Raw genomic sequence first — 26,450 nt, forward strand, 5'->3', positions numbered from 1 at the left:
GAGCAGGCACTCATTCAGGCCTGGTCTTGGGAGCTTCCCTAAGCTGGTGGCTTTGCGTGGAGCTGTCAAGGAGGTGAGGAGTGAGTGTGCACACACGTGGCCCAAGGGGGTTTCAGGTAGAGAGAGCATAGGGTGGTCTGGGAATAAGAAGAGCGACCCGAAGGCAACATAGAACGTCCACTTCCAGCCCCCCGCCCCTTCACTGCCCCTCCGTTGTACAGAAGAGAAAGTTGAGGCACGGAGATGCTCAGTTCCCTGCCTGGTCCCCTTCACAAATGGGGAGGCCAGGATGCAGCCCAGGGCTCTTCCCGGGCGCTGGGCTCACCCTCCCCTCTCCTTTCAAGATGCAGTCAGCCTCCATATCCACAGATGCGAACCCGCCCATACAAGGGCTGACTGTACTAAGCCATTGTACGTAAGGGACTTGAGCATCTGCCGATTTTGGTCTCGGCGGGGGATCCTTGAGACCAATCCCCTGCGGATCCCAGGTACCAAAGGGTGACTGTCCTTCCAAGAAATTCCTCCCATTACTTCTGCCTAGCTGACCACATGGAGCCGCAAGGGCATTTTAGGTTTGGTTTCAATTCTTGAAAGTATAAGATATTCTCTTTTCTTTTTAAATCAGTTAGCTTAAAGGATACATGTACTAAACAGGCTTCTTACTTTTTCTTCTTTATTGCCCAAGGAAGTTATTTCTGGTGGTTGAAAGAATGGAAGAGGGAAAAATGGTGTCTCATACATCTTGGTTCTTAGATCTTAGTGAAATTCAACTGAAATGCTTTAAAATCTCTACTCACTTCTGAGTGTACATCAGAAGCAGGTGTCTTAGATTGGGCTGCTGTAACAAAAATACCCTCGACTGGGTGGCTTAAACAGTAAACATTTATTTCTCGCATTTCAAACATTTGTTTCTGGAGGCTGCGAAGTCCCAGATCAAGGCACCAGCAGGTGTGACGTCTGGTGAGAGCCTTCTTCCTGGCTGGTAGGCAGCCGCCGTCTGTGGATCCTCAGGTAGCAGAGCAGGGAGAGAAGCAAGTTCTCTGCTGTCTCTTCCTATAAGGGTATTAATCCCACCGTGCGGGCTCCACCCACATGGCCTCATTACCTCCCAAAGACCCCACCTCCCAGTACCATCATATTAGAGATGGGGGTTCAACATACAGATCTGTGGGGAACACAAATATCAGTCCACAGCATCAGGTCTTAGTCAATGTCCAAATGGCTCTAATTCCTCTCCACTTCTTACTGAAGACTTATCTTTTCCTTGAGGCAAGAGCCAGGCCCTGTGTTCTAATGTAGTTACTGACCAGTAAAGCTAGCTCTGTCTTCTGAGCATAACTTCCCTCTTCCTTTTTTCGGTTCCTTCTATTAAAGTCTGTTTACTAACATGTCACCAAAGAGACAGTTACATATTTAGAGGCCCCCGTACGTCCTGTTTCAGGCCCGGCCACGCCGCAGGCTGACTGTGATGTGGACATGACCGGGCAGGTGTTGGCCGCAGTGGATGGGTGTCCCCTTTCAGCTGGCCCCTGCGTGCTAACCAGGCTTTGTTTGGTCCCCGCCCTTCCGTAGCGTGGAGAGCCCACGTGCTGGAGGTGGCTCTTGGGTCAGTAGGCAGGATGTCCCACACGTTTGGCAAGACACACTGGTGTCACCCTTCCCAGAGTGACCTGGCTCAGATCCATGGGCTCAGAGTGCAGCCTTACCCAGGACCCTGATCACGACTGCTTTTCAGCTGGGACTGCTTAATTCCCTTCTATGCCAGGCATGGTTCTTAGACTTCGTGGGGAAATACATAAAGAAGGGGGTGGTCAAGGAAGAGAATGTGAACAAAGAGAAAGAGGCTCCGGGGTCTCTTGCCACGCAGCGGACCTGCGTCCAGCCCTCGTGGGTGTTTATCATGTCGTCTTGGGGATGTCGACCTCTGTCGTCTTTGTAGTCACATGTCCTTCATGTCATCCTTGGCTTCTCTGAGGGTCTTTCTTTATTTTTTTTCTTTTTACATTCTTTCCATTTTGTGTTCTTATTTTTTATTTTTGTTTATCTTTTTAAATTTATTTTCATTGACATATAGTTGAATTACAACGTCACGTTAGTTTCTGCTGTACAGCAAAGTGACTCAGTTATACATACATATATATTCTTTTTCATATTCTTTTCCATGATGGTTTATCACAGGATATTGACTAGAGTACCCTGTGCTCTACAGGAGGACCTTGTTGTTTATCCATTCTCTGTATACCAGTTTCCACCTGCTAACCCCAACCTCCCAGTCCAACCCTCTCCCACCCCTCTGAGGGCCTTTCTGATTGGCTGTGGCTCAGCGGCCACTTAAAGACCGCTGAGTGGGTGTTGTGACGCTGAAGGTTTCTCCACCCAGCGTGCCAGCGCGACTCCGCGTGAGGCCAGCACGTGTGAGTCAGGGCCAAGCCGTCATCCGTGCAAACTCCCCATGTGCGTTTGCTCTCATCACACGGAGCCCTTTCACCCTGTGCTTGTATAGACCTCAGAGGCGGGTCCCCAGCTGAATAAGCCCCCAGCCCACTGAGGGCTCCCCATCCCTGCAGATCCCCTGGGGGCTCCAGGCACACCGCTTCCGCTGCCCTGTCCTCCCGGCAGGTCTCTGTTGGCTCCGAGGAAGAGGCAGCCTTGGTTTCCTGATTTGCTTTGGAAAACCCGCCGTGACCTCACGTATCCCTCTGTCTCCTGCAGACACTGCAAAAGACTGGACTTGGGTGGCTGGGACGGCCCCCACCCCCCAGACTGTACATAAAAGATGAGCAGGTGTGGACAGGAGGCCCATCTTCAACGAAGACAGGGCCTTCCCTGCCTGCCTGAGGGGCTGCTCGTGGCTTAGAGCAGAGGGTCCGGACCAAGGCTTTAAACCAGCCCAGTTTACAGAACAAGGAAGGGCCAGGTGCTGACCCCGGGCTGTGACCTGGTGGGTTTCTGTGCTGGACCTGCAATTACTACTGTCCTGGCTGAGCAGAGTCTTTTCACTTTCTTTTTTCTCTTTATCTGGCTGCGTTTCATGGTCCACCGGTCAGACCACTTAGTGTTAAAAAAGTCTGTCCAGTGGTTCTCAGCCTTGACTACACATCGGGCTCTCCTGGGGCCTGCCCCTGAGACGGCAGTATTCAGTCTGGGGTGCAGCCTGGGCACCGGGGTCTCTCAGAGCCCCCAGGAGATACCAGGGTGGAGAACTAAAGATTTCATCTCCTACACTGGACAGCCGGCATAATTCACGAGAGAAAACTTTATTTCCAAACTCAAATCATAATTCTCTGTCTTCATATACCTTTGCGGAATTGTTGTCAGGAGGATGTTCTGCTTCCACACGGGGGTTTGTCGTCTGCATCCTGAAACATCAGAGCACGTGGTTACCTGCGACCGTGTTCACCAAAGGCCAGTTCTCGATGCCTGAGTCATGGTGGGCACCGGGCTTCTCGGTGATGCAGCCCTTGCTGCCCGAGAGGTGAGGCGCTGGGTGCTCAGTGCCCAGAGGGCTGCAGTTGCTGTAGCCTGCCATCCCGTTTCCCAATTTCTGTCTTCCACCAGAAGAGAATTCTAATACCAAGAGTGGGATACTGCAATGCATTGTCATTTTTTTAAAATTTAACTGCATTTTTTAATCTAACTCGTGTAGATTACAGTGAGATAAGTACAATAAAACCTCTTTGGTTTTGTGGTAAGTCCAATATACATAGAAACATTTCTTTTTCAATCCTTGACCTATATAGTGCCCTCATGAAGGACACTTTTAGATGATCATCCTTGCTCTGACTGGATATCCCCCCCAGAGTTGAGGACCACTGTTCTTTGTTTTAATGAAGATAAACTTTGTTTGTTTGCGGTACGCGGGCCTCTCACTTCTGTGGCCTCTCCCGTTGCGGAGCACAGGCTCCGGATGCGCAGGCTCAGCGGCCATGGCTCACGGGCCCAGCCGCTCCGTGGCACGTGGGATCCTCCCAGACCGGGGCACGAATCCGTGTCCCCTGCATCGGCAGGCGGACTCCGAACCACTGCACCACCAGGGAAGCCCTAATGAAGATAAACTTTGTCCTTTAGGGATGTCCAGAATCAGAATTTATGGAATAGTGGAATTGCTTTATGAATTTTAAAATAATATTGTTTTTGATCGTGTATGTCCTTTGTGAACTCCTTAAAAAATACAGGATCATGGAAAGAATTTATCGACATTTCATACAAATTACATGTAATTCTACCATTCAGTGATAACCATTGTCGGTTTAGAATTTAGCTTCTTTTTTCCTATAAATAGATCCTTTAGTTACCTACTTACATAGGTACACATTTAAACATTCTTTGAGATCATAATGAAAATGTACATTATTACTTAATGTATCGTAAGCACCTTCCCATGTCATCAAATCTCACGAACTTTTTTTTTTTACAACTGCAAGATATTTATATGGATGTACTTTAGCAATTTTTCTCAGTGATGGTGTGACATTAATTTTATGATATAAGTATTTTTCCACTTCCCAAATTATTTTTCACAGAGTCCTAGAATTGTTGGATCAAAGGATAGGATTTTGTGTGTTTTTAGTTAGTATTTCCCAAAACCACGTGAATGTTAATGGTCATAAAGCAATGGCCACAGTGAGGGTGTTATCCAAGCCATTCCCCAAGACCTTTAGTGGAGCAGCTTACCACACCTCGACCAAATAGACTACCTGGTGACACCTTTTCTTTTCTTTTATCTTTTCAACGGGATCTGTCTCCAGGACCCAGAGATGCAGTGCTTACTGCTGTCAGATGGAAAGCGCTCCGGCCACCAGAACCACGTGGTCATTCTCCCGGCAGACGGCGGGGGTGGCGTCACGGCCATCAGCTTCGTAGGGGCCTTGAAAATTCCCGTGAGTACACGTGCCCAGGAGAGTTTCAAACGGGGGCATTTATGCTTACTATGAACAGAAACTGGCCTGTTGATAATCAAGCTTAAAAAGAGAAATCTGTGATTCTCTGGATCACGTAATCCATAAATTAGAAATCCATAGCATGAACCAGAAGTTGCAGACAGGTCAGCTCAGGAATGAATAAGGCTGCAGAGTTGTGTTAGCCTCTTAATAGTTATAAAATATATTATATATGTAGATTATGTATACGAAATTCACAGGCTCCCTCAGCAGAGCCTCTGGGGAGCCATGCAGAGGACTTTGAGGAGCTGTGTTCTTCTAACGGGGAGCCCGTGGAGGGCGATGAAGGCAGAGCCAAGAACAGAGGCAGGATGAGAGGAGAGAGCACACCCTGCCCCTGGGGGCCAGGATGGACGACCCCATGGGCCACACTCAGAAACACCTGGGCTCCTGCCCTTGGGTCCTATTCAGGGGAACAGACGTGGGTCTCATACAGCAAGATCACTTCCCTCACGCTGGCCTCGGGGGAAACCAGCCGAGAGAACCCAGAGGCTCCGTAGCGACCATGTGGGAGCTGGAAGCTAAACAGTGCACCCAGAGCCTTAGAATCATGGCCCAGAAATGAAAGAACTGAGAACCTCGGCTTTCGAACAGAAGCTTCTGCCAGCACCCAGATGAAACTGAGCTGTGGAGGACCCTGTTGCTGGTCTCCTGCCAGAAGAGAATGTTGAAGGCCAGGCCTGGACTCCTGGGGTCACTAAAAAAGATCTCTGTGGGCTGGCCAGAGGACATGCTGGTTCTAAATTAAGAAGTTATTTTTTAAATGTTGCTAATAACAACAAGTAACTTTTCTGTTGTACTTTATTGTGTAGCCACCTCAAATACTTTTGCTAAAAAGTAGGATGCACACTATAAATAGAAGTGGGGTGGTAGAGAGAACAGGCTTCAGAGCCCTGGCCTGGCCTGACCTGGCCCTGCTGCAGAGGAGCTGGGTGTGCCTGGCGAGGGTGTTAACCACTCTGGGCCTCCATTTCCTCGCCGTAATACAGGCTCAGGACCTGAATTACTACTTAATGCTGCTCTGAGGATCAAATGAGATCATTAACTACACAATAAGCACAGTGCCAGGCACATGGTAAGCATGCAGTACCTCACCCACACATACCCTCATACTGGCTCTGACTGTGAAAACATAACTTGCTTAATTTCAAAGGCACTGACATGAATTCCATATTGTGTGCTTTGCCTAGTTTTGAGGGATGTTTGTAACTATGCAGTATAACCTGGGAGTAGCAGGGGAGGGGGTCAGTACCTTAGTGTTATCCGATTTCTCACTCAAACTTCCCAAGTGATATCTGGACTTATTGTCTCACAAGGGCCACCTCTTTCTAAACGCAGACATAAGATGGAACACAAACAAGCATTTCACAGTAGCCGTGAGACTCCAAACCTCAGCATCCTCATCAAGATCTACGTTTCCCTTTTGGGCGTTACCAAACTCAGGTCCTGCTGCTCACCCTCGAAAATCAATACTCGAGAGGCAAGTGTCGGTTAGAAAGGAAAGTCGCTTTAATCAGAAAAGCTGACAACCCGTGGAGAAGGCGGACTCATGTCCCCAAAACCAACTCCAAAGATTCTGCTCGGCCATGAAAGTTTTTAAAGAGAAAAGGAGAAGAAATCTCAGTTAATCATTGAGATAAGGGGTCAGAGTTGTCACCATCCCCCAGTGTGTGCAGGCTTGTGTGCAGGCTCATTGACTTCTTGTGATCTTTCTTTAGATGCTCTCTTGTTCACACAATTTGTTCACAGGCTTACTGACAGGGAAGCTAAGGAAGAGATCTGGTCCTCCATCGATATTAATTACTTATTCTTCATTTTTACTTCTTTGATCTAAGAAAGAACCAACAGGCTAGGCAAGGTATTGTGTAATCAAAAGATTTGACAGGTGTGCTTAGGCCAGAGACGCGTAGACCATGGGGGTGCCTGGTTTAAGGTTAGTTACAGTACAGCTCTGCTAAAGTGACGAGAGAAGGGGCATCTCCTGCAGAGAGCTCTTGCCTTCCAAAAGCTGCTGACAGATCCCCCTTGTCAGAGCATCATCCCATTTCTGTGGGTTCATGGGGGAAGGTCCATCTTCTGTAACTTCTTCATGCTGACATAGGATGCCATATTCTCGGAGTGGGAGAAGTTGACATGGGGCACCTCTTTGCTGACAATTTTAGTTGCCTGCTTATGTTCATGGGCAGAACAAGCTACAATTATTGGGTTGGCCAAAAAGTTCTTTCAGGTTTTTCCATAACACCTTACGAAAAGACCCAAATGAATTTTCTGGTCAACGCAATATTTTGATGCCCACAAAGACAGAGATTATTATGTGCGATAGTGTTAATCCCGTTCTCTTGAGGCCAGTTCTCGGAACTGTGCTAACCATAGATCCAATACTGCTGAAGATGAAGCAGCTTTGTCATGGCTACAGTCTGGTCATCATGCAGTCAGCTTTTTCCTCCGGTGGCAGTTACAGTATCTGTAAAACAACTCAGGAATATGCATCAGATACTGAAAGATTCTGTGACTCTGTTATCCTAGTCATTAACTGCTCAAGCCTATTCCCTTGTGACTCCGGGAGGCCTGGGAGACTTCAGCTTCTCCACAAACAAGAGGCAGGGGCATGGAGGGGCCTTTGTACTTGGAGGGGGAGGGGGTGTTACAGGATTCTGCCCGGTTCCCTGGGTGTTTCCCCAACACCCACTCGTTTGCTTAGTCCCAGGCAGGTGGGGGTAGCCTGTGTATCTTACAGAATAGTGGGAATTGTTTGTGCTGTGTGTTTCCAGATCTCTATCCTTTGTAGTGATTTCAGTTTTAGGGGAAAAAGACATAGCCAATAAATACTCAGTAACTAGATGACTCTGCACAACATCTGTGCCCTTTGAGAACCCCTTTAATAGCTAAGTTTCAGAGATATGTGGGGTGAGAATTAAACCAGTAGTATTTTTATTGACTCTAATCCGATGTAAAGACATTGAATTTCAACCTTAAAAGGTAAGAGTCCGTATCGGTCAGTTCTCCAGTTACCTCACGTCCTCCACAGCGATACAGTATCCGTGCATCTGGAGGTGCTAAAACCAGACCCAAGATGAGGGCTGTTTTTACGGGAATGAAGTGCTGTGTAATTCTATTGCATATCAGCAAACCTGCTGAGTCCACTTCCGGGGTGAACCCCTGCTCTCTCTCTCTCAGGGCGTGATCGAGTTCTCTCTGTGTCTGCTGTTTGCCAAGCTGGTCAGCTATACTTTCCTCTTCTGGCTTCCACTGTACATCACAAATGTAGGTGAGTACCTGCGGCTAGCCTCACAGCTGGGAGGTTCTGGGCAGGGTCTGTGATCGGGACTCCCTTTTATCCACTGGTGTCTACAGTCTTGGAAAGGAAAGGGATGCATGATGCTTTTGAATCAAACAACATGGTTAGTAGAAATGTACAGACAAAAAGAATTCAGACAGCAACGTTTCATTGCCATAATGATAACCTGGATGGGGTGTGAAGGGTTGACACGGTATATCCCAGCTGTGGCTACAAATTCCACGGGGTTCTTCCTATCTGGGGCAGCGTGCTTTTAAATGTAGGCTGCATCGACCTTTGGGTCACAGCAGCTGGTGAACAGGAGCAGAGGCCTGAGGGATCTGAGATAAGAAAGGCTGAGGAACTGGCCTGGAAATTGCTTCTTGGAGATGAGCTCTAATTCTGGGGAGCGGACAGTTTGTCTCGCATTTCCAGTCCAGCAGGGGCTGAAGCTGGAGATTCTGACAGAGCAGACTCGCCCCGCAGTAACGCCCACTCCCTGTCCCGTGCGTGACCACACGGGAAGATGGGCAGGGACCAGCAGCTCCTCCGGGGAGAGGTCCTGTGCAGGGGCTGCAGCCGCGGCTAAATGGGGACAGGGATGGTCAAGGAGGGCCCCGAGCTCTGGGCCCCGGGGTCAGGGAGTGTGAGGACAAAGCAAAGAAACCAGGGTCCCCGGGAGGAGCGGGCTCTAGCGAACGTGAAAAGGGGAGACATGTGGGACATGGGGGCTCCAGAGTACAGACCAGTAACTCCTGCAGTGTCGTAGGACCAGCAGAGGTGGATGTGAGCCCGAGGCCAGAGGGCTGAGTTTCTCGGGGATGGAGGCTGTGGAGGCGGTGAGGGGACCACCCTGTGTTAGCAGGGACCCGGTCAAGGTGGGGTTTCGGAGCTTCCTTCCCGGGCTAGCGACCTCCACTCGTTACCGCAGGCAAGGCGCACGCAGTGTAGACACGTGGGCCCTTGATAGGCTGGCCCTGCGCCTTCCACCCCAGCAGTCTCCTGTGGCTGCAAAGGGCTCACATCATGAGTTACCGGCATTTACCATCTGAGGGATCGTTTGAAAGGGGCAGAGTTCCCGGTATGTGCCGTTCGGGCCTCTCGGAAGGGCACGACCTGACTCACAGGCCGGAGGCTCCCAAACCTCCAGGCGCTGGCCAGCCGGAATCCAGCTTGAAGCTCAGGCTTTGTGCTAAGTCCAGCGACAGATCCTGAGCTGAGCGTGAGGACACCTCGGTCTCCTCCTCTGGAGGAGAAGGTTCCAGCGCCCCCACCCCCGGCCTGAAAGCTGGGGGTCGTATGGTCCGTGTCCAGAGCGCTCTTGCAGGCCAGCTCCTTCCCCAGGTGGTGCCCCACGGGCCCTGCCTCGCCTTCGGGCCGTGTCTGACTTCACGGCTGCCCCGAGGGGGACCCTGAGCAAAGGCGGGGTGATGCTTAGACCGAGCCGGGGAATCCTCACCTTACGGTTAAGAGTGTTCGGTTTCCATCCTTTCTGTGTGTCTGCCCGCAGAGTGGACTCTTTTTCTCCCTTCTCCTCTGTAATTACTACCTTGACCCTAATCTGATAATGGATCTAATAACTGCTGCTTGGTTTAAATCATGCTTCTGAAACAAAAGAATGTTGTGTGAGGCTCGCGCGCTGCTGCAACTTGCTTGCGGCGACGCCCTGCTGTCCCGTTACTAGATCACCTCGATGCCAAGAAGGCCGGGGAGCTCTCCACCTTGTTTGATGTGGGCGGGATCTTCGGTGAGTTCATTTTTGTTCTACTTTGACTAAAGCCTTCACCACTGCGGCGCTGCGAGAAGGCCCGTGGCCCGCACGCTCTTTGAGTGGACTTCCACCTGGGAGGCCCCCGAGCCGGGCCTCTGAGGGCAGGTCCCTCCCCATCCTGGGCCGTGAGCTGGTGCTCCCTGGGGACCAGGGCACGCCTCACGTGGGCGACAGACGGGCGGCGTTAGGACCCTCACAGGCAAAGGGGCTTTGAGGCCAGCCTGAAAGCCGACCCCTGGACCTAGGTGCCCTTGGGTCACGGGTCGCCAGCGCTGAGGCAGCTTCCTGCTCACGGGCTCTGGAAACGGGTCTGGAGAGGAGCTCGTTCTCTTCTTGCCGCTGCTGCAACGCGGGTCCTGCTCCCTCTCCACGGGGTCCTGCCCTGGCCACACACGCCCCTCAGGACCCTCCCTCTCCCTTGCAGGTGGGATCCTGGCAGGTGTGATCTCTGATCGACTGGAGAAAAGGGCCTCCACCTGCGGCCTGATGCTGCTGCTCGCAGCCCCGACGGTGAGAGCAGCCCCCAACCTCGTCAGGGCCCCTGCGCCTCTGGAAACAGCTTCTCTGTCTTCCCCCCAGCACACACGCCAGCTGCCCGGGACCCCTCCTCTCAGGGCTCTGGTTTCTGGGAACTGGCATCACCTCAGCCCCAATCAGTGCCCCCCGCCCCCTCTCACTCTCCCCCTCCCCCATGCACACTGCACAGTGCTCACTGCACACTCCCTGCACACTGCTCACTGCACACTGCACACTCTCCCTGCACAGTCCTGGGGCCTTGGACACTGCCCAGCACAGACACTCAAAGAACCTTGACTCAGAAGTGCTGAGTGTGGCCCCCTCGCCACCCAGGCCCTGGTGTTCGGGACAGACAGCCTGGGAGGGGACACGGAGCTCAGGGGGAGCTGCCCCAAACCCAGGCCCCTCCCCTGGGAGCTCAGAGTGGGGACACCCCCCTGGGTTCCCAGCTCACAGGGTGATCAGACCCTGTGTGTCTGGGACAAGCCTGGGGACAGTTTGCCGAGCACTCTGGATGCCCGTCTTTGGGTAGCCTGCCAGGGCGGCGCGGCCTTCCTTCCTTTCTAGGGGTTTCCACTGTCTGGTTGGCTGCCTGAGAATCACTTTTCAGAAATACAGATTCCTGGGTAACCTCTCAGCCAGTCGTCGTAAACCTTTGTCTTTCTCTGGTTTTGACACCGTTCACAGCTCTACGTATTTTCTGCCATCAGCAAAATGGGTCTAGAAGCCACCATCGGTGAGTCTATGAGGCCTCTCTTTTCTTTCACACACAGTTTTTTTTTTGTCCACACAGCCTTGTGAAATGAAATTTAAAATCAACAAAGAAGCATGCAGTTTGTGCGATGTGGCTAAAATTGTCCCCGTGTCCCTCTTTGGGGGATGGGGGGGCAGATGGGAGGGGCCCATAGAGACTTCTGCTCCCGGACCTGAGGCCTCAGGTTTAAGGGCCAGCGTGGGAGGGTGCAGACCCCTGGGCTGGGGCGGTGAGAAGCTCTGGGTGCCCAGTGCAGGAGGCACTCAGAGAAGCCGCACATGCCCCGGAAGGCAGCAGGCGGGGCTGCGGAGACCTGCACCCCCAGCGTCACCAGCCCAGGGGCACCGTCCCCTCTTAGCTGCTCTGTCAGCTGCCATCCTGGGCACAGTTGCTATCTTTAACGTCCTGCAAGGAGCGCTATCAAATTGTGGCTCTGACCCTGAGTAACTACGTCTTCTGTTGTCACATGACAGCAGTGGGGCTTGGCAGGGATCCCATTAAAGTCATCCAGAGGGCAGGTTCCTGATCCAAGGAGACCATGGAGTTTCCTGGGACCCCTCGGTCCAGAAGCTTCCACACAGAGGAATGTGAACCAGAGGATGGTCTGGAAAGTGAGCCCAGGGGACAGGTTATGAGCTCGGTGCCCCCGCCCAGGCGGAGCTGGGCTGTGCAGCTGTGGGTGCAGAGAGGAAGCCCTGTCTGCTGCAGACGAGGCTGTGGCTGGTGGTGGCATCCAGGCGCTCACCCGCGTCACGTCTATGGTCACGTCTGTGGTCCCGTCTGTGCCCGGGCACCGGGGCTTTCGGTTCCTCTTGCCTTTTTTTTTTTTCTTTTTTTTTTTTTGCGGCACGCGGGCCTCTCACTGCTGTGGCCTCTCCCGTTGCGGAGCACAGGCTCCGGACGCGCAGGCTCAGCGGCCATGGCTCACGGGCCCAGCCGCTCCGCGGCATGTGGGATCTTCCCGGACCGGGGCACGAACCCGTGTCCCCTGCATCGGCAGGCGGACTCTCAACCACTGCGCCACCAGGGAAGCCCCCTCTTGGCTTTTGACAACAGCTGCTGCCCGTCAGGTTTGAGCAGGCGGGGACCAGGTCCTCTGAACAGAGCTTGGATCTTTGGGAAAGTGTGATTGGACTTAGAGACACCTCAGGGCAAGTTTGAAGGAAGACGTTTGTGACGCTTGCCCCAGCAGTGGCCACTCCCCGCACCGGCCTGCGTCCCGACCCGTGTGTGATGCCGGGATGCCCACCTAGGGAGTAGCTAAGACGGTAGAGGCTCTCCCACAGGGCCCTGTTCTTCTGGCTGAATCCCCGCTCCCGGTTTCTGTTTCCCTCAGCCATGCTGCTCCTCAGCGGGGCCCTGGTCAGCGGGCCGTACGCACTGATCACGACCGCCGTCTCCGCCGACCTGGTGAGTGCGGGCAGCTCAGCGCAGAGCCGGGGCCAGATGCTGCCTGGGGCAGCCGCCCCTTCCATCGTGACGCAGTGGTCTCTGTTAGTTAAATGGTCTGTTTCTATAAGCACTCTTTTGCAGATGACCAGTAAGGATGCCAAGAGTCTTCTGAAGCAAATAAGGGGACATGGCAGTCCCATCCCATAAACAAGTGGGCTGAGATGGTCTGAGGCCCGAGGTCCGAAGCCAGCATCTGGCTCGCTCCTCTGAGCTGCCCTGGCAGCCCCGGAGGCTGGTGGCCGTGTGCCCCAGAGCCCCCCCTCGGGGCCTCAGCAGAGTCCAGCCCATCCCAGGTGCCCCCTCTGTGCCCAGCCCCCTGCTGGTCTTGGGGACTTCAGGGACAAGCCCAGTGGGGTCCTGGCCCTGGGAGGACATACTCCAGGTAGTAGGCCAACATGGTAAAGAAGTAGTTCAGGTACAGGGTGGTGAATGCCATGGCAGGGCCACCCAGGGCCTTGGAATCCACAAGGGCTCCTGACCAGTTCTCCCTGGAGGGGAGGCTTCTTACAGATGACATTTGACTGTCGACCTTAGGGGCCCTGAGAGAGCAGGGCTGTCTCATCCACCTGATAGGAAAGACGGTCATTTCGTGCGGTAGCCACGTGCAGACATCTGAAGGACACACTGCACTGAAATACAAAATCCCCTGTTAGAAGGTAGTTTCCATAAATAAATGGGAGAGAAGAGACAAGTGACCTGCACAGAAGGGTTTATGCAGGTCCTCTGCCCTGGGGGAGGAAGAACACCTCCCCTTTCCTAAGGGGCAGGCTGTGCACAGGGATGTCCTCCCACAGAGGGCAGCGTGGGGAGGGGGAAATAGAGTAACTTCTCAGGGGAGAAACCTGACAGCCCCACCTCCGCCAGGGGTCACCATCAACACCAGCAGGGGTGCATTGATGCATGGATGCCGGGTAAGAGGTGATGAGCACGGCCCTTCACGTCCGTGGTCCCCCTCCCAGAACCCACACCCCATCCAATCACAAGAAACAAGGAAAGTCCCAGAAATAAAGTCTGAGAAGATGTCACAACCAAGAGGAGCCCCAGGAGACACAACGACTAAATGTTATTCAGTCCTGGGTGGGATCCTGGGACAGAGAGAGATTAAATTAGATACTAGGGAAAAACCCAGGGGGTCTGAATACAGTGTAGATTTTCGTGAGTACTGCTTCGGTAGTGGGTCATTCATCATGAGAAACAGCCGAAAGGTGTAAGATGTTAACACAGGGGAAAGTGGGAGCAGGGTTTGCCACACTCTGCTCTCTCTTTGCAAATTTTCCGTGACTCTAAGACTATTCTAAAATTAAAAGCGTATCTAAAATCATGAGCAATTGCTCTGCTGTTGCTGGGACGTGTTTCACATTTGTGTTTCCCTCTCTTCTAGGGGACTCATAAAAGTCTGAAGGGAAACTCCCACGCCCTGGCCACCGTGACCGCCATCATTGACGGAACTGGGTCTGTAGGTACGTGGATGCTTTTAGCCCATGATTGTGGCCCTAGGGGAGACACATCGTCACATCCTAGTTAACAGACGCCCAGGATTCCAGTTGCCTTGGTGATATCAGGATCAGCTGGCCTTCTTAAAATGTGAGCAGATCAAAAGCACATGCAAACCCAGAGCAAACAGGTGGCTGGCCCTGCCTATCCTCTTTGTTCGGATGGTTCCAGAGGAGACCTGCGCACGTGGCTGGCAAAACAAGGTTTCCTCGGTCTGAAAGGAGGTGGACCCAGGTTTTCTTCCAAGCTGGTGGTGGGCAGACTATGGCTCACGGGCCGCTGGGCCACTGACTGTTTATCACGGTTGTTTCAAGGGAGATAGAATCTTATTTCAATATAAATGACAGGTGGACTTGTGGGTCCCATGGCACACAAGCCTCCGGGTGTTACCAGCCCCGTTAAGGATCTTGGAGAGAATGCAGTAGAATGTTCTGGAGGGAAAAGGAGCAAAATGAGCAACTCACCGCTCTGAGCTGGGCAGATGGGAGCTGGTAAACAGCAAGCCCGTCCTGATCCGTGAGTCAGAAGGCTGACAGCAACGTCCTTGACCTTTGTTGAGCCTCTTGGGAGGAGCACACAGACCGCGGGACCCCTCCCGCCAAGACCCCAGAGCTGCCTGCCCTGGGCTCCTGCGTCGGCGAGGGCCCCTCTCTGGAGACACGGGAACTGAAGCTGGGAGATGGGCTGGAGTGGCCCCGATGGCTGCTGCGGAGGATCTCGGTTGCATCCTGATGTGTCACCTACTGCCCCAGGCCCCTGAAGTAGGGGGACAATGAGGGCAGGCCAGGTGGGGAGGGGCCCTGGGGGGTCTGCATCACCCTTGTAGCAGTAAACCAAGCGCTTCCCGGACAAAAGCAGCTCTGTAAGCACAGTTCCACCCGATACTGGCCTCTCCGTGGGCCCTCCTCGGTCCACCCTGTCTGGGGTGTGCGGACCCCTCCCTGCCCAGGCTCACGGCCTCTGCCCGCTGGCCCACCCTCCTCTGGAGCACTGTCCACCTGTCTGCTCTGTACTGTCCTCTCTCCCTGCACCTGAATGGAAGCCCCAGGAGGACAGGAGTTTGTTTCATTCTCGTTTGTACTCTGAGCCCCGAGACGGTGCCTGGGATGGAGCAGGCACTCAGTAAGTGGGTGAGGAAGGAATTGCCCGGTGGCTCTAAGACGGGAGATCGCAGGTGGGCCGGGCAGTCTCCCATCCAGGCTGTCGGGTTCGAAGATGCGGGGCCGGGTAGCAGAGGCCTCAGCCTGCACGGCTCCGTGGGACGGGGCCTCCCCAGTCCCTGCTCGTGTTGCACTGTGACAGTGGTCACCACTCTGATGTTCTCGGTGAGATCATCCCCTTGGGGGCACCTCTTGGGAATCGGGGTACAGGTCTGGGGTTAGGGAGGTGGGGAAGGGGGCCGTGCCGTGTGACGGGTGTCCGCAGCCTGCCAGCACGCCCCCTCGGGCTCACATGGCCCCTGAGAAGTTTCCCACGGCCTGGAAGATGTGCCGTCGGGAGACTCCTGGGCTGAGCACGGCTCTGAGGGGCTGTGTGACCCGGCAGCATCCTCTCTACCTTCTGTCCACAGAGGGCTCTGTCTGAGTCAGTCCGGCGCCCACTGTGACACCCTTTTCTGAAAGCAAATTGGGAGCTTGGCCGGCAGCCCTGATTGCATTTTAAAGCAGAAGATGGGGGGTTAAAAAGAAGGAAATTATGAAGTAGCCTAAAGAATACATTTTTCTTGATCTCCTTCTCAAAACAAGAGGGAAGCAGAAGTCCTTGGCCCAGGGTAGAAACTCTGCGTCTCTAATCGGGGGCAGGCTCTGAGCCGCGGGAGGCACCAAAGCCCAGCTCTGGATGCCTGTCACCCCTCACAGAAGGAGGGTAGAGGCTAACTCAGACCATCCCTGACCTCTGCGCTCGCTGCAGGTCCTGCATCCGGGGTCTGGCTGAGACTGAGACTCCATGGGCTCTGGCAGCCCCAGTGCACCGGGACAGGGGAGGTGGTTGCCATGGAAACGGCATGCAGGCATGCAGACACCACTGTGTCTCCCCCACTGTTTCTCTGCCTAAGTGCTGCCCAAGTAGATGGAAGCAAAGCCAGGCTCAAGCGGGAATGCACACTGTTCCAGCAGAAATTTTGTTCACAAGGGCGTTTACCCTGATGTATTTATTAGATGTTGTAAATGTTGGTTCCGACGGAGACAGCTCGACTAATTGTGGACAAGCTGGTGCCTTCTCGCAATTCACCAGAGCCAGACGGTTGCAGGGACACCAGTTCATGTGTGTGGTGCATTCGCAGGGTTGAGAACGGCATCCCGGTGGGCTGCAAGGCTGGCTGTTTCTATATGTTTATGCAGAGCGATTAAATAGAGCCCTGACTTTCTTCAAGTTAATTTTTATTTTCTCAAAGTAACACACAGTGTTACTTTAGAAACCAGATAGCAGTCTTAGAAACTTGCTATAATGCAAAATGCCAGCCCCCTGCCCACGCCCCCTCCGCCCCCTCTTTCTAGAAGCCACCACTTTCGACCAGTCTTTCCAGTCTTCCCCACATACATACACATTGACAGGTTTCTTGATCCATCACCTTTCGACCTTCGCTGCTGTCCTCCTGGTGAGGAAGCTGGGGACCCTGCTCCCCAAGCCCCTCCTCTCCTCCTCCCCAGCCATCCTGACTGCTTCACTTCGCTCACTCTTGAGCCCAGAGATAAACTTTAACTGCATACCCTTAATATGCACATTTTTGTTTTTCCCCAAAGTAACAAATGTCCTGTTTTCCCTTTTGTTTACATTTCTGTCTCGGCTGTTCCTTCCTCTCCAGCATGGCCGGCAGCCTGTGAGGGGCTCTGCAGCCACGTGACCCCTGTGCTCTGCCTAGGACACGGCTCTCATCCCAGATCTGCTTGTACTGCCCTCCTGCAAGCCCCTTTCATGTCTTGCCCACCGTGGACCCCTGTTTCCTAGATCCCGTGTTTACTTCTCCTCTTTGGTGGAAAACGTCTCCTAGTAGCTTCCAAGGAATAGTTTGCAGGAGGCAGATTTGAGAGCTCGGGAGTCTGTGGGGTCTGGATTCAGTTCTCTCCCTTGGTGGATAGTCTGGGTATAGAATTCTAGCTGAGAGTCCTTTTTCTCCAGAATTCTGGTGTCTTCTAGCTCCCGTTGTCACCACAGAGAAGCCCGTTGTCACCCTTAGCCCAGGCCTCCACCTCTGACCTCTGGTCTTTCCTCTTGGAGGCCCCCGGGCTCGCTGTACCTCTGCAGCCTCTTTGCATCCCCCATGCCCTGGGCACCTGGGGCCCACCCAGTCTGGAAACACATGCCCTGCATCCCTGGGAAAGTGTGCTGTGTTTTCTCTTTGACGAGTCTCCTCTACTGTTTTTGTCTTCCTAGGAAACCTATTTGTTGGATGTTTAACTTTCTGGATTCATCCTTCAATTTTCTTCTTTCCTTGCCTGACGATGTCTTTGAGGTTGTCCTCTACTTTCTCAGAGCTGTTCTTGGCTTTCCTTTCCAACTTCCGTACTGAACTTTTTAGTTCAGGCATCACAATGTTATATTCATTAGTGTCACTCTGCCCTTTTAGTGCATCCTGTTCTTACTTCTTGGATGCGGTGTTGTGAGATTGAATGCTGTGAAATTGCTGAAGTTGGATGGTTTTCAGACACAAAAGTGGGAGTTTCGCATGATTCAACTTCTTTTTCTGTTAGTTCTCGGAGGGTATGACATTTTCCTGGGAATGTTCTTCTCCACAGTTTCTTTATTTCCTCCAGATTCCTCCTCCTCCCAGCTTGTTTGCTTTCACATTGAGGCTTTCCTCTACACAGGTGAACCTTGGCCATCCCGTCATATATTCATATTTGAGACGGAGCCACTAAGAACTCGTCAGAAGCCCTTTCTGCACGGGGGGCATGTCAACTGCTGGTCTTCGGGGTCCGACTGGGGTCTGGAGGAGGAGACCCCCCCCAGGACCCACAGGGGTGTGACCTCACTGCCACTGGGAGGCAAGGTTAAGCTTCTGCTCTCCTGGGGGGTGGGTGTGTGTGGGGGTGATCACTGTGTAGTGATGCTGAGGAGGAGAAACCTGGGATCAGAGGGGCCGGAGGGTCGTATCTAACAGTTCATTATAGAAGAGTCTCAGCCAGATCCCGTTTTCTCCTCCTGCCCCCGCTCCCCTGCCTCGTGCACTTGGGCAGTCTGGCTCTGAGCTGGGAGTCCCCGGCCCCTTCTCGTGAGCAAGGAAAACCGTGCCAGTCACGCCCTTTAAATCCCATCCTCACAAGCAGCGCCTTCTCTCATCCACCCGTCTCCTTGTGGGTTTTAATTTTCTTTAACTCAGCTATGGTTCATCCTGGGGTGTTCGGGAGGGAAGAGATAAGCCGTGTGAACAAGCCACGTTTCCCTGGAGTCCTTCTGTGACTTTCAAGAAACACGACTGCTTCTCCGATTGTGAACGTAGTAAGCACGCTTTGTGAGCACTGAGAACAACGCTAGGACGTCTAACGTAAGAAAGACCCTCATCGTCCTGCCGCTCAGCAGTTAACTCTCAGCAACTTGCTGTGGATTCTCCGTGCTTCTTCCTGTTGCAAGCCACTGAACCATCCCACGCGCGCTTCATAACTGATTCCAGTCTCTCTTAGGAAAATAAACCGCTGCTGCAACAAACATTCTTAAACGGATTTCTTTGGATATTTTGAGGAATATTGGCTTTCTTTTGTTTTATCGTTTTTTTGTTTGTTTGTTTGTTTGTTTTTGCAGTACGCGGGCCTCTCACTGCTGTGGCCTCTCCCGTGGCGGAGCACAGGCTCCGGACGCGCAGGCTCAGCAGCCATGGCTCACGGGCCCAGCCGCTCCGCGGCATGTGGGATCTTCCCGGACCGGGGCACGAACCCGTGTCCCCTGCATCGGCAGGCGGACTCACAACCACTGCGCCACCGGGGAAGCCCTGTTTTATCGTTTTTTTAAAAATTATTTTGACATAATTTGAGACTTACAAAAAGGTTTCAAAAATAGTACAAAGAAATCACATTTGCTTTATCATTCCCTCTCCCTCCCTCTCTCTCTCTTTTCTCTGTCTCTCTCTATACATACACACCCACACACGGGCGCATATGTATACACACATGCATATATACTTATGAATATACACGTGCATGTTTTTTCCCAAACCACTTAAGAGTAAATTGCAGACATGCTGCCCCTTTTACCAATAGCTATGTATTCAGCGTGTATTACCCCAAAACAAGGAATTCCTGGTATAACCCCAGTACAATGATCAGAATCAGGAAGTTAACAGTGGTACAGTATTAACATCTACGAACCTTATTCATATTTAACCAAATATTTTTATAGCATAAGAATGTCTAAGGTTGTGCATTAGGTTCTGACTACTTTATAATAATTTTTTAATGGGATTGTTGGGTCAAAAGAATGGTTATTGTAAAGTGAAGACACATTTTTAGATTTGCGTCCAAAAAAAGCTTGTACCAATTCTGCCTTCACCAGTACAAGTACCAGGCTTTTTTATCCCTTATCAATCTGACAGGTGAGAGTGAAATTTTAGCGTTTAATGTGGTTTTTCTTTTTTTGGGCCATGTGCCGTGGCTTGTGGGATCTTAGTTCCCCAACCAGGGATTGAACCCGTGCCCCCTGAAGTGGAAGCTGGACGTCTTAACCACTGGACCGCCAGGGAAGTCCCCTTAATGTGCTCTTTTAAGTTAGGAGTACGGTGTTGAGCACCTTCCTGTATATTTACTGGGCCTGGGTATTGGGTAGTCACGGTTCCAGAGTTTTCTGCACACAGCACCACGCGTGTCCCTTTGCCTCGTTCCAGGAGCAGCGCTGGGCCCGTTGCTGGCCGGGCTCCTCTCCCCGTCGGGATGGAGCAACGTGTTCTACATGCTGATGTTTGCAGACGCCTGTGCCTTAGTGGTGAGTCATCTTGCTTTTCACCCAAGCAGCTTTCACGAGTGTCTCTGTGGCTGTCCGCCAAACACCAGTGGCACTTTTTCCTGCAGACTCCTGCGGCTCTTGGCAGAGTTTGGGCCGGTGACAGACCCCTAAATGTTCGTGGTCCTAGGCCCTTTCTCTGGTTTAAACAGATGTCCGAAGCAGCAGCAGGTGGTTTCCAGCAGGATGGGAAAGAGGCTGAGAGGGGGCTCGTGTGTGCCTCGGGCGGGTTCTTGAGCCCCTCTGCTCTGAAGCGTCCACCTGTGAAGTGGGCAGAATAACAGCACCAGGGACGGGATCACTGTGGGGATTAAAGGGGACGGTGCACCGAGCTGGCCTCCCACCCGGTGCCACGACTGCTCCCGTACCCCTCCCGCCCCGAGTCGGCCGCACTGGGGAAGCGGCCAGTTCCCGCACCCAAAGGGCTGGAGTTCAGAACAGGAGCCAGGGCCGCCCATGCAGCGCTGAGCACTGCGGTCTCTGCGCCCCACGTGTGTCCCCTCCTGCACACGAAGGTCAGAGGCTTTACCCGGCATGGAGAAGGCCGGTCCCGACGGCACAGCCCTGCAGCGGCCACCTGCAAGAGTGGCCACCGCGCCCCCCGACTGGTCACCCAGCGCAGGGTCCCAGACCTGAAGCCACCGTCTCCTCCGCATCACCCGGAAAACCGAATGTTGATCCCATTACAAATGAGCTGAGGATCTTGGAAACATCAACTCCATCAATTAAATGAAACTTTTATATTTTCATTCCCGGAGGCCCTAAGACACAGCTCCCCCCATTTCATACAGAATCAAATACCAACTCTCAACTTATGAACCTGTTAGGTGTTAAAAGCAGCTCTTCAATTAAGTCCCCAGATTATTTCCGCCAAGTAGCAGTGAAACTTCCATCGTTATGGCTGTTTAAGGCTGAAAACACTTCAATTTCAGAAATACCAGGTAATATATACACTAAACTTCCTTTTAAAGCACAGCTAAACTCATAAGAAAGGAAAGGATATCCCCAGGACCCCAGAATGTAAAGATAACTAAAATAAGTACCCAAGCTGATGCTGGAGCAGCCAGGGTGAGTCGTCGGTCTCAGGAATTGAGGGGCTGGATGGTTATGCCTCCCCTCCCACAGCCCTGGGACTAAGAGGCGAGGTGCTGGGCTGGCCCAGGATGCGGAGCTGGAAGTGGAGACCCCTCGTCAAGCCCGGACCGTCGGGGGTCCCTGCGTGTAGTGAAAGCATGCACGTTTGCACACTGGTACAGAAGACAGCCAGGATCTGTGCCGTCTCAGCCCACACGCCAGACTGGGGGGAAGTCTTCCCTGAGAACTTTTAGCCATGGACCTGCTTACAGTAACCTCCCATTTTTTAACTTAGCATTATGTAAATATTACATAACACCTACAAAAAAATTAAGTAAAGTTGGTTCTAGGGTGGTGATGTACCTGGTTCTTCGGCAGAAGCAAATCCCAAACCATGTGAGAGGGACAGCTCACTGCCCGCTGCGTGGGGTCTCTAACACCCAGCTGCAGATGAGCTCACACTCCCAAATCAGGAAACAGTAGGAAACGGCCTGCTGTGATGGAGTGACACGCACAAGAAACAGACCCCCAAGTGGCAGGTAAAAGGGTTATCAGATAAACTGTAAAAATAAACACTTGTAACATTACTAAGATGATCATACTGAGTGAAGTAAGTCAGAAAGGGAAAGGCAAATACCATATGATAATACCTATATGTGGAATCTAAAATATGGCACAAATGAGCCTATCTTCAAAACAGAAACAAACAGGCATAGAGAACAGACTGTGGTGGCCAAGGGGGAGGGGGAGTGGGGGAGGGAAGGATTGGGAGTTTGGGGTCAGCAGATGCCAACTAGTATATATAGAATGGATAAACAGCAAGGTCCTACTGTAGAGCACAGGGAACTATATTCAATATCCTGTGATAAACCATCATGGAAAGGAATATAAAAAAAGATTGTCTAGGGCTTCCCTGGTGGCACAGTGGTTGGGAGTCCGCCTGCCAATGCAGGGGACGTGGGTTCGTGCCCCGGTCTGGGAAGATCCCACATGCCACGGAGTGGCTGGGCCCGTGAGCCATGGCCTCTGAGCCTGCGCGTCCGGAGCCTGTGCTCCGCAATGGGAGAGGCCACAGCAGTGAGAAGCCCACATACTGCAAAAAAAAAAAAAAAAAAAAAAAAAAAGATTGTCTATATGTGTATAACTGAGTCACTTTGCTGTACAGCAGAGACTGGCTCCACATTGTAAATCAACTAGACTCCAATTAAAAAAAGATGAAAAAAAAATTACTAAAGATGGCAAAGAAGGACCTGAATTCATGTGCAAAGAACAAGAACTAAAAAAGACAGAGCTGGTGACACACAGGTATAAGGAAATCATCCAGAATGCAGCCCAGAAAGAGAAAGATGGAAAATACTAGGGAGCAGATAGAGATTGGAGGCTCAGATGAGACGGCCCAGCACCATCCAGGAGGAGTCCCAGAGGAAGAAACTGGAGAACCTGAGGTCGAAGCAGTCGTTGAAGAGAAAGGAGCTAGGTGTGAGGGGTGTGGGAGAGGGTCCAAGCGGATCTGTGGTCGCCAGCGGACGGCACACTGGCCTGGAAACCCCGACTCCAGTTACTTACAGGAAACTCACCTGAAATGTCAGAAAGGATGAAAGGGAAAACATAACAGGAAAACAATAACTGCGAGGCCGAGGCACCGGCTAGGTTAGATGAGAGACTACAGCCAGAATCGCTGCGGGAGATAGAGCAAGAAGGACAGTCAGCAGACGGCCGGTGGTTCCCCTGAGGACAGTCTTTTCAGCCTTAAAGACCAGACACGCCTCTTCTCTTCTGGGGTCAGTAGGCCAGTTTCACCTCCTGCCACGTCTGAGGCTGGAGCTCCACGAACCCGGCAGGTGACCCTGGGGGCCTGCGCACTGTCTGGCTGTGATCACGCCTGGGGCCCTGCTCTCCGAGCCCCAGGCCTTCCCCTCTCCCTCTGGCCCCCGTCTCACGGGGCTGCAGCCACCTGGGTGGGCTCTGGGGCCAAGAGGCCCTCTCCCTGCTGGGCAGTGCACACAGACGGCCGCTTCTGTCACGTCTGAGAAGTTGGTGGGGCGACCAGCAGGCCCTGAGGTGGCACGGCCGGGGAAGCTACCCCAGGAAACAGGGCTGCTCCAAGGGTGGCCGGGCAGCCTCCGGTGCCGCTGGCTGCGAACCCTCGCCTGGTCCTCAGTCACCCTAGTCTCCCGCAGTGTCACCGTGACCATGGGTCACCTTGTCCTCACTCTCTGTTTTTTTCCCATGTGGACACTTTATGACTGGACTGGTTTCCTTTTAAACAGACATCCTTCTGGCTGGAATCTGTCCTAAGGGCTTTATTCCCAGGAGCACGACCTCCGCAGTGACACACGGGACTCAGTGCCCAGCAGCCCTGCCCTGGGACCTGGCCCGTGGGCAGCTGTGCGGGGCACTCCCGCCGCTCTGCTTGAGGCTTTTAAGTTCTTTACGTTCTGAGGAAGAGGCCCCTCCGTGGGCAGCCGGTCCCCCGTGCCCCACGGGAGAGCCGCAGACACAGTTACCTTGAGCGCCCGCTGGGTTGGGCTCCCGGGGGTCGGGGCTGCTCCGGCACCCTCCCGGTGTCAGCAGGGCACCACCCCCAGGGTCCCCCCCCCAACCCCAGCAGTAACCGTGGCCTTGTCTTTGCTCTGGGTGCAGTTCCTGCTCCGCCTCATACACAAGGAGCTGAGCTGCCCGGGGTCGGCGACGGGAAACCAACCTCTGTAAGTGCGCCCTGCCCCCTGCGCCCTGCCCCCTGCGCCCTGCCCCCTGCCCCCTGCGCCCCTGCCCCCTGCGCCCTGCCCCCTGCACCCTGCCCCCTGCACCCTGCCCCCTGCGCCCTGCGCCCTGCCCCCTGCCCCCTGCACCCTGCACCCTGCCCCCTGCGCCCTGCCCCCTGCCCCCTGCCCCCTGCCCCCTGCCCCCTGCGCCCTGCCCCCTGCCCCCTGCCCCCTGCGCCCTGCCCCCTGCCCCCTGCCCCCTGCCCCCTGCCCCCTGCGCCCTCCCTCCTGCCCCCTGCGCCCTGCCCCCTGCCCCCTGCCCCCTGCGCCCCTGCCCCCTGTGCCCTGCCCCCTGCCCCCTGCGCCCTGCCCCCTGCGCCCTGCGCCCTGCCCCCTGCCCCCTGCGCCCCTCAGCCCCTCAGCCTCTGAGCGCCAGCCCGGCCTGTCTGCTGCCGCACCTGCTTCTCCTAAGAGACCACACCTCCCCCGTGGTCCCTGGCACCGCACGCCTCATTCACGCTCATTTTTCCTTTCCTAATCAGTACCTGGTGTGGATACGATCCCAGCAATCTCTCCTCAAAATGGAGGGGAAAAATGTGGGAAATTTGCCTCTTTTGTTCTGTTCTTTGAGCTGCAGCTTTCGGACAAACAGAGCAGCTCCCAGGCTCAGCCTGCCTCTGCTCCGCCTTCCTGTGTCCTCTCCCCTTTTCTGTCCCCAAGGCCTCAGGACGGGAAGGGAGAGGCTCCAGGCTCTGCGCTTGGGGCATGCATTGAGCGCTGCAGGCTGGGTGACCAGCTGCTGTTTCACCCTCCTCTTGCAGGTTTAAGGAGCACTGACCCCTCGAGTCCCGTGGAGGGAGGCTGGGCCAGTCCTCCACAAACTGTCTTTCAAGGAAGAGTTCAAATAAAGGATCCTGTGTTGAAAAGAGTGATTTACCCTTGCCTTTTGCACATTCACCTGGGAAAGACACACAAGCCACTTTGAGAAATCCTAGTACTATGTCAGCTGGGCCGTGGAGCTCCCCGGCAGTGGTGGAGCAGCTCGTGGGCAGTGCTGGCTGCCGCCCGCTGAGCCCCACGCACTGGCACCTCGGGGCGCCGGGTGGCCCCTCCGCATCCTGCGTGGCAGCGGCCGGGACTGGTGTGCGGCGCCCAGGGGAGCCTCGGTCTCTCTCAGGTATTTCAGCGCGGGATGTCGGAGTGGGTGGAGCTCAGATGGCAGGAACGTGCCGGGGGACAGTCAGGATGCTGCAGGCAGTCGGGGTGCGGACAGCAGAGACGCCTCTGCGAGGACAAAGCTGACGCCTGCATCAAAACCAAGACAGAGCTCAGACCCATCATGTCACCCAAAAGATGTCCCCAGCGCTTCCCCCTGCTCTGCACCCACCCGGAAACGGTCCAGGGTGGACTGCGGTGAAGCCGTCAAAGCCTGTGGACAGGCTGGAGGACAGGCAGCCGCCCCGGAAACCCGGGGATTCCCGTCACCGGAGCCCCAAGGGCCCCAAAGCCACTGGCCCCAGGTGGGGTCACGGGGGGGACGCGGCGAGGCCGGGCCCCCAGCCCAGCCCTCTGTCTCCCCCATGACGCCACGCACAGACCTGGGCCTGTCCTTGGCGACACAGCACTGGAGCGAATTTATTTATTGAAATGGGTAATGTGTTACAAAAGCTTAGGGAACATACGTGGCATCTTGTTATTGATTCAGACAAACTCCGATTGTTCTCTGACCACTTGTTGCCTCGGGTGTTGCCTCTCGGTTGTTGACCTTTGAAATAAAATGTTTAAAAAAAAAAAAAAACTCAGGCAGAATGTCAGTTATTTCTGCTCACATCTCCGTTACATTCAAAAAAGAAAACTTCCAAATAGAGCCTCGTGGTCTTGGTTTTCTCAGGGTCGGACACAGTCCGGGGTTTTGCAGCTGGAAGCAGAGACCGTTTCCAGCAGAGAGGGGGTCACCTGCTTGCGGACAAGTCCCCAGTCTACACAGAAGGTCGTGCCCAGGCCCCAGCAAAGCCAGCGGCTGGAGATTTTGTAAATCATGTGATGCAAGGAATACCCCAAGGTTTATCCTTGACGATGAAATGTCACACCGGCAGGGGCAGGGCTGCACTTGAACACTGCACAGTTCAGGGCAGGCTTTCAGACGTCCTTCTTAGAACAGGCATCTTCTAAGGTGACACACGTCTCTGTCAGACAGGGTGCCGCGTGTTAACACCTGTGCCCTGAAAGGCAGGCTGTCCCTGGGGCCATGGTCAGGGTCTGGCCGTAGATCACGGCCATCTTGTGGTCCCCGCTCTCCAGTGGAGGGCAGGCGAGGTGAGGGCTCTTCTGAGCACTGGTCCTCACAGGGAGCTTGCTTTTTCATTAACCAGAGTTACTTACACACTTGGAAAGTTTCCTCCTCCTAAAGATAAAATTTCCATCGACGCCCAGTGGATTCCGCACCGTTTCGCGCACACGGTTCCCTCAGCCTCATCCTCCTGTCCCTCCGGCATCCTGTGTTTCATCCTCTGCCTCTGGCCCACACGTCATTCTC

General features: G+C 53.7%; 1 protein-coding gene across 3 annotated transcripts in view; it reads left to right on the forward strand.

Annotated features, from left to right (window-relative positions):
* SLC37A1 (solute carrier family 37 member 1) overlaps positions 1-25,699 on the forward strand; it is a gene marked incomplete at its 3' end in the record, with an annotated part of 68,225 nt that extends 42,526 nt beyond the window's left edge. For 2 of the 3 annotated variants that reach the window (XM_082625326.1, XM_082625325.1), the window contains exons 11-18: positions 4,749-4,880; positions 8,118-8,208; positions 9,902-9,964; positions 10,413-10,498; positions 11,192-11,240; positions 12,595-12,668; positions 14,092-14,170; positions 20,020-20,249. In XM_082625326.1, coding sequence (XP_082481452.1) covers positions 4,749-4,880; positions 8,118-8,208; positions 9,902-9,964; positions 10,413-10,498; positions 11,192-11,240; positions 12,595-12,668; positions 14,092-14,170; positions 20,020-20,249 — 804 coding nt within the window. Of the gene's footprint in view, positions 1-4,748; positions 4,881-8,117; positions 8,209-9,901; positions 9,965-10,412; positions 10,499-11,191; positions 11,241-12,594; positions 12,669-14,091; positions 14,171-20,019; positions 20,250-23,852; positions 23,918-24,735 lie in introns of those variants that run through there. The other variant, XM_082625327.1, reaches the window with a different exon arrangement.
* Positions 25,700-26,450: the final 751 nt, after the last annotated feature.

Source organism: Mesoplodon mirus, assembly GCF_964341445.2.
Source record: "Mesoplodon mirus genome assembly, chromosome: 6".
Lineage (NCBI taxonomy): Eukaryota > Metazoa > Chordata > Mammalia > Artiodactyla > Ziphiidae > Mesoplodon > Mesoplodon mirus.